The following is a 14,099-nucleotide window of genomic DNA, read 5'->3' as shown; positions in this document are numbered from 1 at the left end:
ATCACCATGGTGCATAGAGAAATGCACATGCATTTCATTTGAAAGCATTATACAGTCAAGCTTTTTTTCTCCTCAACTCATCCTCTCATCTTATCCACCTCATCGCTCCCTCTTCTAGTATGTCCCCTTCACCTCTCCCCTCTTCTAGTATGTCCCCTTCACCTCTCCCTCTTCTAGTATGTCCCCTTCACCTCTCCCCTCTTCTAGTATGTCCCCTTCACCTCTCCCTCTTCTAGTATGTCCCCTTCACCTCTCCCTCTTCTAGTATGTCCCCTTCACCTCTCCCATCTTCTAGTATGTCCCCTTCACCTCTCCCATCTTCTAGTATGTCCCCTTCACCTCTCCCTCTTCTAGTATGTCCCCTTCACCTCTCCCTCTTCTAGTATGTCCATTTCACCTCTCCCTCTTTTAGTATGTCCCCTTCACCTCTCCCTCTTCTAGTATGTCCCCTTCACCTCTCCCCTCTTCTAGTATGTCCCCTTCATCTCTCCCCTCTTCGTCTTTTCTCACCTGTCCTCTTTCTCCAAGCATGCTATCTCTTCTCTTTTTCTCTTGTCCTCCTTTCTGGCCCTCTTATGTGCTGTATCCATCTGCACACGCTCATTAATAGTCTTATAATCATGGGAGATGTAGTCCAGTAGCCATTCTACTCCCTCGCTGATGGACTTATCCAGGGTCTTCCCTGAGCCAAGCACAGCTAAGCACAACTTCTACAAGAACAACACAAGGGCATGTTCCTCTTACACAAATTCTGAGCTGGCCTTTAGCCTTCAACAATGTATGCTATGGCATGAGACACTTACAATGAGGCAGCGACATTGGTGTCTGTTGACCAGTTTCTCCAGAGAGAGACAGTGTATCAGCTCCACCTCTCCCAGAGCCCCAGACAGGTCCTGATTATTGGCAAGCCTATGAGTGAGAGTGTGAGAAAGAGCGTGAGAGAGAGCGAGAGTGAGAAAGCAAGAGAGAGAGCGAGAGAGAGAGAGAGAGATGGGTCAGGTAACGCAAATTAGGTCTCGGTTGTGGGCCGTTATCCACTCAATCTCTTAGTGTTGACACAGATGAATATGGCACACCTGACAACACACATGTCACAATATCATTTTGTTGTCATAACATCTACACATTAGGGAATGAGTCATCCAGCCAGTTAAAGCTGATGAATGCCCTTGTTTAGTAAAAGCTGGTAATTATAATTCTGCTTTATTATGTCTTACTGTTGGTTGACATTCTATCCTCCACCCTGTGCTGGTTATGAATCCCATACACATATGGCTTTCATCCAACAAAAACATTCAGTGTTGGTCAGTGTTTTATTTTAGGTAACCATCTTTTTGATGACAACAGTTCAACACTCTAGAAACAGCCATTCTAAGGGTGTAGAGTAGGACCATGTCCCTTCCCTCCTCAAACGTTCCTGGAATTTCGGGACTTGTCAGAAACAATTTGCCAGCTATGCTCAGTAAAGCCGCTGGAGCCTGAGAAACACAATAGGGCCAGACCAGGGGCTTAACTGGCAGGATGCACCATTACACATAGAAATGTAATGTATAGAGCTAAAGCAACTTATTCTATACATCTGAGTCATTGCTGTTCTACACAATACAGCTCTATTTGTTCTGTGATGAGGCTCCCTGTTGTTTGAGCAGCTCCTGGGGTAGAGTAGGAGTTGGAGTTCTCCCTATGTGCTCTCCCTTCTCCCACTGACTTAATATCCTTCCCTTTCTTTCTTCAGATAGGCTAATCAGTTCCTCTCCCATTGGCCACAGAGAGTTCTTCTTGAGAGAAAGGGTGTGGCCAGACTGGCAGAACCAGATTATCTGGGAAGTGAAGTTATTCCTCTGTTATAGCAGTTTTCTGGCTAACTGTTAACATAGAGGAAAACTAACAGAACAGGCACACCTATGTCCTACAGCTAACAGGTCTTTGAAGTGGAGGGCTAAGAAGATGCCATGAGGATTATGTTCAGGAGGATGGGATAAACATGTTGTTAACTTTATGGATACGTTATGGAGAAATCCACTCTCCATGGCTTGGCTCAAGTGGCAGTTACATTCCTGGTCAGGAATAAAGGGTAGTTTCTACAACAAGGACTACTAACTACAACAAGGACTACTAACTGCAACAAGGTAAATAGAACAACTCATGCCTTCCTGCTTCTGGGAAGCTTTCCACTAGATGTTGGAACATTGCTGCAGGGACTTCAGCCACAAGAGCATTACTGAGGTCGGGGCACTGATGTTGGGTGATTAGGCCTGGTTTGCAGTCTGCATTTCAATTCATCCCAAAGGTGTTCGATGGGGTTGAGGTCAGGCTCTTTGCAGGTCAGTCAAGTTCTTCCACAACGATCTTTTCAAACCCTTTCTGTAGAGACCTCGCTTTGTGCATAGAGGCATTGTCATCCTGAAACAGGAAAGGCTCTTCCCCAAACTGTTGCCACAAAGTTGGAAGCATAGGATCATCTAGAATGGATTTGTATGCTGTAGCATTAAGATTTCCTTTCACTTAAACTAAGGGGCCTAGCCCGAACCAGGAAAAAAATCTCCAGACCCTTATTCCTCCTCCACCAAACTTTACAGCTGGCACTATGCATTGTGGTAGGTAGCGTTCTCCTGGCATCGGCCAAACCCAGATTTGTCCAATGGTGAAGCGTGAAGCGTGACTTTGCGGCTGAGCCATTGTTGTTCCTAGATGTTTCCACTTCACAATAACAGCACTTACAGTTGACCAGTACAGCTCAAACAGGGGAGAAATTGTATGAACTGACTTTGTTGGAAATGTGGCATCCTATGACGGTGCCATGTTAAGTCACTGAGCTCTTCAGTAAGGCCATTCCACTGCCAATGTTTGTCTATGGAGATTGCATGGCTATGTGCTCGATTTTATACACCTTGTCAGCAGTGGTGTGGCTGAAATAGCTGAATTCACAAATTTGAAGGGGTGTCCACACTGTATTTTCTCAAGTGTACCGTGGGTATCACCCACCCTTGGATTTTTTCACATTTTGTTGCATTACAAAGTGGGATTGAAATGCATTTAACTGTGTTTTATTAAAATTGTATTAATAAAAAACAAAACACTAATATACCTTGATTAAATAAGTATTCACCCCACTTAGTCGACAGAAACACTTTTGGCAGCAATTACACCTTGTGTTGGATGAGCCAAAAACATAAGGCTTTGTGTTTAGGACAAATAGTTTATTCCTTTGCCATGTTTTCTTTCACAGTTTTACTTCAGTGCCTTGTTGCATTCAGGGTGTTTTAGAATATTTTTAATCTGTATATATGAAATCTTCTTTTCACTCTGTCATTCAGGTCGTTATTATTATTTTACTACAATGTTGTTGATCCATCCAGTGTTCTCCCTTTACAGCCATTGAACTCTGTAGCTGTTTTAAAATTACCAATGGCCTCATGGTGACATCCCCGAACAGTTTCCTTCCTGTCCTGCAGCGACTGTATCTTTGTTTTGTCTAGTCAGTTTAATATATCATCCACAGCATAATTATGAATTTGACCATGTTATTGTTACCCATCTACCAACCACTGCCTTTCTTTGAGGCTTTTGAAAAGCTTCCTGGTCTTTGCAGTTGAACCTGTGCTTGAAATTCAATACTTGACTAAGGGACCTTACAGATGTTGTATATATGGGAGAAAGAGAAAGGGGTAGTCATTCAAAAATCATGTCAACCCTTATTATTTCACACAGAGTGAGTACATGTCATTTATTACATGATTTGTAAGACAATAAATAGTCCCTGAACAAATTTAGGCTTGCCTACACAAAAGGGGTGAATCATTTTGCAACAACTATATTTGAGTCATTACATTTTTATTAATTTGCTAACATTTGTAGAATGTTCTTTTCACTTTGACATTATGGAGTATTTTGTGTAGATCAATGACAAAAACTCCCAACCATTTCAATCCCACTTTGTCACACAACTAAATCCATTTCAATCCCACTTTGTCACACAACTAAATCCAAAAGTGGTGAATACTTATGATACCCACTATATACTATTACTCTGTCAGATGAAATTCAAGGTTCTCAAGAACACAAAAAGGTGGGCTTCAATTGTTAATTAATTTGTTATGAGCTCAGTTGTTTTGACAAAAGAGGACATTTCTTTATCCAATTCACCTCAACAGAGCAGCTGCATTATGCTGACAAATTAATGTCAACAGTTAGCTCCCTCATAAACTCTGTGACAGTTGAACAGATGGACATTTGGAAAACAGTCAGAGAACATATCAAACCATAGCAACATTCAGACAGAGTTTATGCCCTGGTTTTCAGGCTAAATCTCACATTGTTCTAGAATCGGTTGAAGCCCATGTCTGAATCATAGAGTTACAATAACCAGACCATTAAAAGTTGACTTGATTGGAAATGTATGATCTAGTAGTTGTAATTCTACAGTTTTAACCTGCCTAGAGAAGGTCTGTTGTGTTAGAATAGGTCTCCCACTTTAGCACTGCTGCAGTCTTTATTTGAACCTTTATTTAACTAGGCAAGTCAGTTAAGAACAAATTCTTATTTTCAATGACATCCTAGGAACAGTGGTACAGATTTGTACCTTGTCAGCTCAGGGGTTCAAACATGCAACCTTCCGGTTACTAGTCCAACGCGCTAACCACTAGGCTACCCTGCCGCCCCAAAGTCTAAGCACAGATAACAATGACCACTCTTACATTCATAAACCCAGTCTATGAGATTGTAATGGCTACACACACACACACACACACACACACACACACACACACACACACACACACACACGAAAGGGTTTTTCATGGGCTTTCCTTTTTGTAATCTACAGTGCCTTGCGAAAGTATTCGGCCCCCTTGAACTTTGCGACCTTTTGCCACATTTCAGGCTTCAAACATAAAGATATAAAACTGTATTTTTTTGTGAAGAATCAACAACAAGTGGGACACAATCATGAAGTGGAACGACATTTATTGGATATTTCAAACTTTTGAACAAATCAAAAACTGAAAAATTGGGCGTGCAAAATTATTCAGCCCCCTTAAGTTAATACTTTGTAGCGCCACCTTTTGCTGCGATTACAGCTGTAAGTCACTTGGGGTATGTCTCTATTAGTTTTGCACATCGAGAGACTGACATTTTTTCCCATTGCTCCTTGCAAAACAGCTCGAGCTCAGTGAGGTTGGATGGAGAGCATTTGTGAACAGCAGTTTTCAGTTCTTTCCACAGATTCTCGATTGGATTCAGGTCTGGACTTTGACTTGGCATTCTAACACCTGGATATGTTTATTTTTGAACCATTCCATTGTAGATTTTGCTTTAGGTTTTGGATCATTGTCTTGTTGGAAGACAAATCTCCGTCCCAGTCTCAGGTCTTTTGCAGACTCCATCAGGTTTTCTTCCAGAATGGTCCTGTATTTGGCTCCATCCATCTTCCCATCAATTTTAACCATCTTCCCTGTCCCTGCTGAAGAAAAGCAGGCCCAAACCATGATGCTGCCACCACCATGTTTGACAGTGGGTATGGTGTGTTCAGGGTGATGAGCTGTGTTGCTTTTACGCCAAACATAACGTTTTGCATTGTTGCCAAAAAGTTCAATTTTGGTTTCATCTGACCAGAGCACCATCTTCCACATGTTTGGTGTGTCTCCCAGGTGGCTTTTGACAAACTTTAAACAACACTTTTTATGGATATCTTTAAGAAATGGCTTTTTCTTGCCATTCTTCCATAAAGGCCAGATTTGTGCAATATACGACTGATTGTTGTCCTATGGACAGAGTCTCCCACCTCAGCTGTAGATCTCTGCAGTTCATCCAGAGTGATCATGGGCCTCTTGGCTGCATCTCTGATCAGCCTTCTCCTTGTATGAGCTGAAAGTTTAGAGGGATGGCCAGGTCTTGGTAGATTTGCAGTGGTCTGATACTCTTTCCATTTCAATATTATCGCTTGCACAGTGCTCCTTGGGATGTTTAAAGCTTGGGAAATCTTTTGTATCGAAATCCGGCTTTAAACTTCTTCACAACAGTATCTCGGACCTGCCTGGTGTGTTCCTTGTTCTTCATGATGCTCTCTGCGCTTTTAACGGACCTCTGAGACTATCACAGTGGTGGTGCATTTGTACGGAGACTTGATTACACACAGGTGGATTGTATTTATCATCATTAGTCATTTAGGTCAACATTGGATCATTCAGAGATCCTCACTGAACTTCTGGAGAGAGTTTGCTGAAAGTAAAGGGGCTGAATAATTTTGCACGCCCAATTTTTCAGTTTTTGATTTGTTAAAAAAGTTTGAAATATCCAATAAATGTCGTTCCACTTCATGATTGTGTCCCACTTGTTGTTGATTCTTCACAAAAAATACAGTTTTATATCTTTATATTTGAAGCCTGAAATGTGGCAAAAGGTCGGAAAGTTCAAGGGGGCCGAATACTTTCGCAAGGCACTGTATCTGGTAATTGGATAGTCTGTGATTCCAATACTACATTTCATTCAAAACACACATTCTGTTCACTCCACCCATTCTAATGGTTCAGGTCTAGCTAGCACATTTGGTTCCTTCAAAGTTGTGGGAATGTATATTTTTGTTTTCCCAGTGGTTGGGAATGAAGCCATACGTTTCCTGACTGGTAAAACGGTTGTTATTTTTTTTACATTCTGAGAACGGAAGTGAAAATGTCGCCTGTTCAGTGAATGTTCCTTTTTAGAATGTTTTACTACGGTTCTTTGAAAGTTTTCCCGGTAGGTTTTATTAACGGAAAGTCTAGGTTGTTTGGGGATTTTTGAATAACTTTCTTAAAAACTTTCACTGAATGGTTCAATAAGACTTTTCATAACATTACCAGCTTAGTTGAACTGTTTTGAACTTAGCATCTGAGGCTGAGTAAGGGGGCAGTTCACTCTGTGCACGCTATTCATCCAAAGTGAAAATGCTGCCCGCTATCCCAAATAAGTTTTTTTAAACATAGTGGCAGGTCAATTTTGACCCTAAAGACAACACAAAGGTTAAAATAACAAAGACAATAAATGTTTTTGTCAAGTTCCTTAAATGTGCTGTGAATGTTCCTAAGTCAAGCAAGTATCCTGCACCAATCCCAGAAAGTTGTGGGAAGGCTGTATGCTAAATACGCATAGGACAACCATGCTCTCACAAAGCTCTAAGAAACATAGTTCCCAGAACGTTATGTGCTAGCTGGGGGTACTCCAAACTATCCAGAAAATAGGAAATGTGGTATATATGCGCTTCAGAATAAACTTATGAAACCTACAAACTGTTATAATAATCCACATTTTCTGCTGTCTAGCTGTGTGTGTGTGTGTGTGTGTGTGTGTGTGTGTGTGTGTGTGTGTGTGTGTGTGTGTGTGTGTGTGTGTGTGTGTGTGTGTGTGTGTGTGTGTGTTAAAAGGTCACTTCTCTGAGCGCTCTCATTATATCGTTATGTCAGGGAGATATACTAGTGAAGGGAAATGGCTTGCAACAAAAACATAAACAAGTTCTCATGGGAAGAAAAGCTGAAGTAGATTCACTGGTGCTGCAGATAAACGTTGTGCCCATCCATCTCTCCCTGCCACACTACTTGTAGCTTAGTGGACCAAAGGGCTTAAGGAATTTCTCAGGAATGTTAATCTTGTCTATGCATTATTAACTATAGAAGAGCTTCTCAGCCAGTACATAACATTCTGACAAAATACTTTATTTATTGGTATTTCATTACATTAACAGAAAGTTTCCTAAAAATTCAAACATTGTTACATTTAATTTCAATGTTGGTAATATTTCAGGAACGCTCTCAGACTGGTTGAACATTGGGAATGTTCTCAAATAGTTCAGAGAACATTAGGAAACAGTGTTCTTCTATGGGAATTTCAGCATTTTAGCATAACCTTTCCTACAGGTTTCCTCTTGCTTCTATCAACTTGTTCCAAGAACTTTAAGAAACCTTCCATCAAAACCACAATAAAACTTTAGTAACTTTCAGATAACATTCTAAAAATGTTATTTAAAAACATATAGGCCAATTTTCCATTCTGAGCATCAACAAAACTCTCTCTATCCTCGATGTTGTTAAGTATGTTCAGGGGAGTTGGGCGCGCCCACTAGTTGGCCACACCTGATCTTAATAAGTGTTTGTTTCCTTTGAAATGGGGTCTGTTTGAATAGACTAAAATGAACAGCTTTGTATGCTTAAAAAAACATGGTATGATAGCTCCATCCTGGTGCCATAGTAGACTTATTCCATGGATAAAACCAGAAGGTTAAAGGTTGGAATCTCACTGATGCTGTGCTTGTCACAAAAAACTAAATGTTTGCGTGATAAATGGCTAAGGAAATACATTTCCATGTGTCCTATCTGTGCTTCAATAAAGTTAACCCCAAATAAGCGAACAGTGTTTTTGAAAGTTTTAAGGAAGTTATTAAAAAATGTCTAAATAACCTCAGGGCATTAATAAAACCTAAGATGTTCTCAGGTTTCCCTGCAACCTAAAAATAAGCATTCCCTGTGGATGCAACATTTTTACTTCTTTTCTCATAATGTTTAAAAAACATTAAATTTTACTGTTCAGGAAACTTATGGATTTGTTCCCACAACCAATGCGAAGCCAAAAACATACGTTCCCACAACTTCCAAGAAACCAAATGTGTTAGCGGGGTTGCGATGCTATAAACAAACAAAGTGAAGATAGACGCGATTTCAGTTCAAAGTGGACACACCAATGTAAATATTTACCTCATACAATCTTGAGTTCCTCATTGTAATGATGATTAATTGGGATGAACAAGAAAGGAAAGGTCACCTGGTAAAAAGTGTTGACTGAAACGGCTTTGTTCAAAACAGTGTTTTGGTCTTCTCTTTAGGCATACCCATAAACAGTGTTTTGGTCTTCTCTTTAGGCATACCCATAAACAGTGTTTTGGTCTTCTCTTTAGGCATACCCATAAACAGTGTTTTGGTCTTCTCTTTAGGCATACCCATAAACAGTGTTTTGGTCTTCTCTTTTTTGGTCTTCTCTTTAGGCATACCCATAAACAGTGTTTTGGTCTTCTCTTTAGGCATACCCATAAACAGTGTTTTGGTCTTCTCTTTAGGCATACCCATAAACAGTGTTTTGGTCTTCTCTTTAGGCATACCCATAAACAGTGTTTTGGTCTTCTCTTTAGGCATACCCATAAACAGTGTTTTGGTCTTCTCTTTAGGCATACCCATAAACAGTGTTTTGGTCTTCTCTTTAGGCATACCCATAAACAGTGTTTTGGTCTTCTCTTTAGGCATACCCATAAACAGTGTTTTGGTCTTCTCTTTAGGCATACCCATAAACAGTGTTTTGGTCTTCTCTTTAGGCATACCCATAAACAGTGTTTTGGTCTTCTCTTTAGGCATACCCATAAACAGTGTTTTGGTCTTCTCTTTAGGCATACCCATAAACAGTGTTTTGGTCTTCTCTTTAGGCATACCCATAAACAGTGTTTTGGTCTTCTCTTTAGGCATACCCATAAACAGTGTTTTGGTCTTCTCTTTAGGCATACCCATAAACAGTGTTTTGGTCTTCTCTTTAGGCATACCCATAAACAGTGTTTTGGTCTTCTCTTGTTTTGGTCATACCCATAAACAGTGTTTTGGTCTTCTCTTTAGGCATACCCATAAACAGTGTTTTGGTCTTCTCTTTAGGCATACCCATAAACAGTGTTTTGGTCTTCTCTTTAGGCATACCCATAAACAGTGTTTTGGTCTTCTCTTTAGGCATACCCATAAACAGTGTTTTGGTCTTCTCTTTAGGCATACCCATAAACAGTGTTTTCTTCTCTTTAGGTACCCATAAACAGTGTTTTGGTCTTCTTTAGGCATACCCATAAACAGTGTTTTGGTCTTCTCTTTAGGCATACCCATAAACAGTGTTTTGGTCTTCTCTTTAGGCATACCCATAAACAGTGTTTTGGTCTTCTCTTTAGGCATACCCATAAACAGTGCATTTGGAACGTATTCAGACCCCTTGACTTTTTCCAGATTTTGCTACGTTACAGCCTTGTTCTAAAATGTTTAGGCTCTGTTCTGTGGTGCTAACTTTACCAAAAGGCCTGAACTGACAGGTTCTGCTATCCTCCTGAGGGATCTCCTCTCTGACCATGAGGGACCGTCTGGAGGAGCTGCGTCAGAGGGCCCAGGAGTTCCGCGAGGCAAGAAACAAGGCAGATGAGACTCCATTCCCTGAGGAAGATGCTGACCCAGATGACCCAGCGTGGGTTAGTGTCGCCACCCCGCAGCAGGCTGTGGTGTTTGAGGAGGAACCAGTCCTGGACAACTTCCTGTCTGAGGCTCAGCATATCCGCGGTGACATCACTGAGCTCGAAACCGAGGTGAGTGATCTTACATATTCCTCCTAAGAGTGGTATACACCATTCGATCCTCAAAGCCTGCACCTTAGTTGGACTGCAACTTAATGTCCATGATAATACTGTGGTGAATTCCGGAGGTGGAAGGATGCTCTATAAATCCTTGTTGTTCATTTATAGTTTGACTGAATCCTCTTCTCCATCTCCCCAGGTGAAGAATTTTAGCCAGCATCAAAGGAGCCTGGTGGCAGCCATGCGTCGTTTCAGTGTGATGAAGAAAGAGAGCAGTGTGACAAGGGACATCAAGCTGCAGGCAGAGAGCATCCACAGACGGCTGGACGCCCTCTCCAAGAAGGCACAGAGTTTAGAAGGCCTGCAGGGACTAGCTACAGCCACTACACGCATCCAACGCTCCCAACACGCAGCGCTACACAGACAATTCCAGCAGGTCACCCTCCAAAAGTTATCATAACCTTTTATTTCAATGGTGTTTTTCTGATGTGTTCAATAACACATACACATTAGCGTAAAAATATTTGTTAGCTTTAGTTTGCACATGGTGGCCTTCTTGAATATCCGCTAGCACTATCTAAGCTAACAGTGAACAGAAATGTCTGTTTCTGGTCTAAAGTATCTTTTCCTCTTTTATCCCTCCTAGGTGATGCGTTTGTACAACGACTCCATTCTCAATAAACAGGAGCGGTGTAAACACTTTATCATCCGTCAGCTGGAGGTGTCTGGTCGCGACGTCACCGAGGAGGAAGTGGACCAAATGGTTTCTGCGGGAAAGTGGGAGGTGTTTAACCAGAACCTCCTCAACAATGAACGCATCACACGCTCTAAGCTGTCTGAGATCGAGCAGAGACACAAGGTAAGCGTGATGACATTAACATAGAAAAGTTTTGATGTGTAAGAGAATGCCAGACTACGTTATCTAAGCAAAGAGAAGACTTTGAAATCCTTCCGTAAGGGAGATCTACAGTAGGCCTCGTATGTCTGTGACAGACAAACACTAATATTGGCTCTAATTTAGACCAATTTCACAGTCCATTCAGACAACTCCTTGACTAACGTTCAGTCCTAATCTTTTCTGTAACTACTATAGGAGCTGGTGAATCTGGAGAGCAACATGAAAGAGCTGAGAGATCTGTTTATGGATGTCTTTATTTTGGTGGAGGAGCAGGGAGACTACATAGATCACATCCAGACCAGCGTAGAGAAGACACAGGACTATGTCGCCGTCAGTAACGAGAAGTTTAAAATGGCTGCCAGGTACAAGAAAAATAACCCTTTGAGGAGGCTGTGCTGCTGTTGCTGCCCCTGGAGGTGATGCACATAGAGGAGAGACTGGAGATGCCCCTGGAGGTTTTTCAGATGGGGAGAGGAAGAGTTCTGGAGAGTCTGCAGGTGGCATTTAACTTATAAGAATCTTCGGAGGACACCGCGTGAATCAGGCCTTCGTAGTCGAATTTCTGCAAAGAAACCACTACTAAAGAACACCAATAAGAATAAGAGACCTGCTTGTGCAAAGAAACACGAGCAATGGAAATTAAACCGGTAGCAATCTGTCATTTGGTCTGATGAGTACAAATTTGAGATTTTTGTTTCCAACCTCCATGTCTTTGTGAGACGCAGAGTAAGTGAACAGATGATCTCTGCATGTGTGGTTCCCACCTTGAAGCTTGGAGGGGAGGTGTGATGGTGTGTGGGTGTTTTGCTGGTGACACTGTCAGTGATTTATGCAGAATTCAAGGCACACTTAACCAGCATGACTACCATAGCATTCTGCAGCGATACGCCATCCCATCTGGTTTAGTGGGACTATCATTAGCATTCCAGGTGAAGCTGGTTGAGAGAATGCCAAGAGTGTACAGAGCTGTCATCAAGGCAAAAGGTGGCTACTTTGAAGAATCTAAAATATAAATATGTGTTACTACATGATTCCATATGTGATATTTCATGGTTTTGATGTCTTCACTATTATTCTACAATGTAAAAAAATAGTGAAGATAAAGAAAAACCTTTGAATGAGTGGGTGTGTCCAAATGTTTGACTGGTACTCTACATATGAATGCATTTACCTGTGAGTTTCACTTCAAATCAGGCAGGCTCAATGGAAAGTCTGTAATATTTCAAAATCTCATTGTGGATTATGTTATTTCACTGTGGTTATATGTTTGATCACTTTTTATTTCGTTAAGGCCATTTAACATTTCAGAAGATGGCTTTCAGACAAAGACATCAAGATTAAAACTCTCTGACTGTGAACAAACATCCTGTGTTAGGTGAAACTATTACACATTTCAATGTGTCACTGTGCTTTGTCATAGCAGCAGCTGTGTGGGAGTGTACTTCATTAAATACTGATATGTCTCACAGTGAACACAGGGGAATGCCCGGTCACGAGTATATGGCCAAGTATGGGGGACACGTTTATGTGTGTGTGTGTGTTTGTCAAGTCCTCAAGAATAGTAACAAGAATAGTAAACCAACTAAAATTCAGAGAAGTGAAGATATTTGGACGGTCCTCACTTGTAAAAAAGCTATTTTAGGCTTAGGGGTTAGGGTTAGAATTAGGGTTTAGGTTAAAATTAGGGTTAGAGGTTAGGTTTAAGTTTAGGGTTAAGCGTTAGGTTTAGAGTTAGGGATTAACGTTAGGGTTAAGGATAGGGTTAGGTTTAGGGAAAATAAGATTTTGAATGGGAATCAATTGTTGATCCCCAAAATTCATCACAAGTATAGTGTGTGTGTGTGTGTGTGTGTGTGTGTGTGTGTGTGTGTGTGTGTGTGTGTGTGCGTGCGTGCGTGCGCGTCAACAGTGGACCCAGGTGTCTGATGTCAGAGTCTACACAGAGGACAGTGTGTTCATGGACCTGACTGGTAACACAGGTTTAACTGATATCATAGAACAGGATGTGTCTAGATACACACTGCAGGGCACAGGGAGGATATCAGAAAGGTGGGTCAGCTCTAACACAGCTGAACAGGACACACAATGCTTTCCGAAGGTATTCAAACCCCTTGACTTTTTCCACATTTTATAACGTTACAGCCTTATTCTAAAATTCATTAAATGGTCTTTCTTCCTCATCAATCTACACTCAATACACCATAATGACAAAGTGAAAATAGGTTTTTAGATTTTTTTTGCAAATGTATTAGAAATAAAAAAAACTTTACAAAAAATCAGACCATTTTACTCAGTACTTTGTTGAAGCACCTTTAGCATCGTTTACAGCCTAGAGTCTTCTTGGGTATGACGGTACAAGCTTGGCACACCTGTATTTGGGGAGTTTCTCCCATTCTTCCCTGCCAATTTTCTCAAGCTCTGTCAAGTTGGATTGGGAGCGTCGCTGCACAGCTATTTGCAGGTCATCAAATCAAAGAATCTTGTTTCTCAATCTTGTTTCTCTCTTTTCTGGTCTGAGTGTCCATTCAGTGCCTTTTGGGAAACTCAAAGCTGGCTGTCATGTGCTTTTTAGTGAGGAGCAGCTTCCGTCTGGCCACTCTACCGAATAGGCCTGATTGGTGGAGTGCTGCAGAGATGGTTGTCCTTCTGGAAGGTTCTCCCATCTCAACAGAGGAACTCTGGAGCTCTGTCAGAGTGACCATCGGGTTGTTGGTCACCTCTGTGACCAAGGCCCTTCTCTCCCGATTGCTCAGTTTGGCCGGGCGGCCAGCTCTTGGAAGAATCTTGATGGTTCCAAACTTCTTCCATTTAAGAATGATGGAGGCCACTGTGTTCTTGGGGACCTTCAATGCTGCAAAACATTTT

General features: G+C 41.4%; 1 protein-coding gene across 5 annotated transcripts; it reads left to right on the top strand.

Moving 5' to 3' along the window:
• The first annotated feature begins 1,836 nt into the window (after positions 1 to 1,836).
• On the top strand, positions 1,837 to 13,501 carry LOC135547485 (syntaxin-19-like). 5 transcript variants are annotated; one of them, XM_064976541.1, is made up of 5 exons: positions 1,837 to 2,129; positions 10,101 to 10,348; positions 10,536 to 10,772; positions 10,983 to 11,195; positions 11,430 to 13,501. In XM_064976541.1, the coding sequence occupies exons 2-5, from the start codon at positions 10,118 to 10,120 to the stop codon at positions 11,652 to 11,654; spliced, it is 906 nt and encodes a 301-aa protein (XP_064832613.1). In that variant the 5' UTR covers positions 1,837 to 2,129; positions 10,101 to 10,117; the 3' UTR covers positions 11,655 to 13,501. The 5 variants fall into 5 exon arrangements, with proteins under 5 accessions (XP_064832613.1, XP_064832612.1, XP_064832611.1 ...); XM_064976540.1 differs by having other exon boundaries at positions 10,082 to 10,348; XM_064976539.1 differs by having other exon boundaries at positions 10,068 to 10,348.
• Positions 13,502 to 14,099: the final 598 nt, after the last annotated feature.

The sequence above is a fragment of the Oncorhynchus masou genome, chromosome 10, assembly GCF_036934945.1.
Source record: "Oncorhynchus masou masou isolate Uvic2021 chromosome 10, UVic_Omas_1.1, whole genome shotgun sequence".
NCBI classification, from domain to species: Eukaryota; Metazoa; Chordata; class Actinopteri; order Salmoniformes; family Salmonidae; genus Oncorhynchus; species Oncorhynchus masou.
The sequence above is the reverse complement of the archived record's forward strand: the minus strand, read 5'-3'. Positions and strand labels throughout refer to the sequence as shown.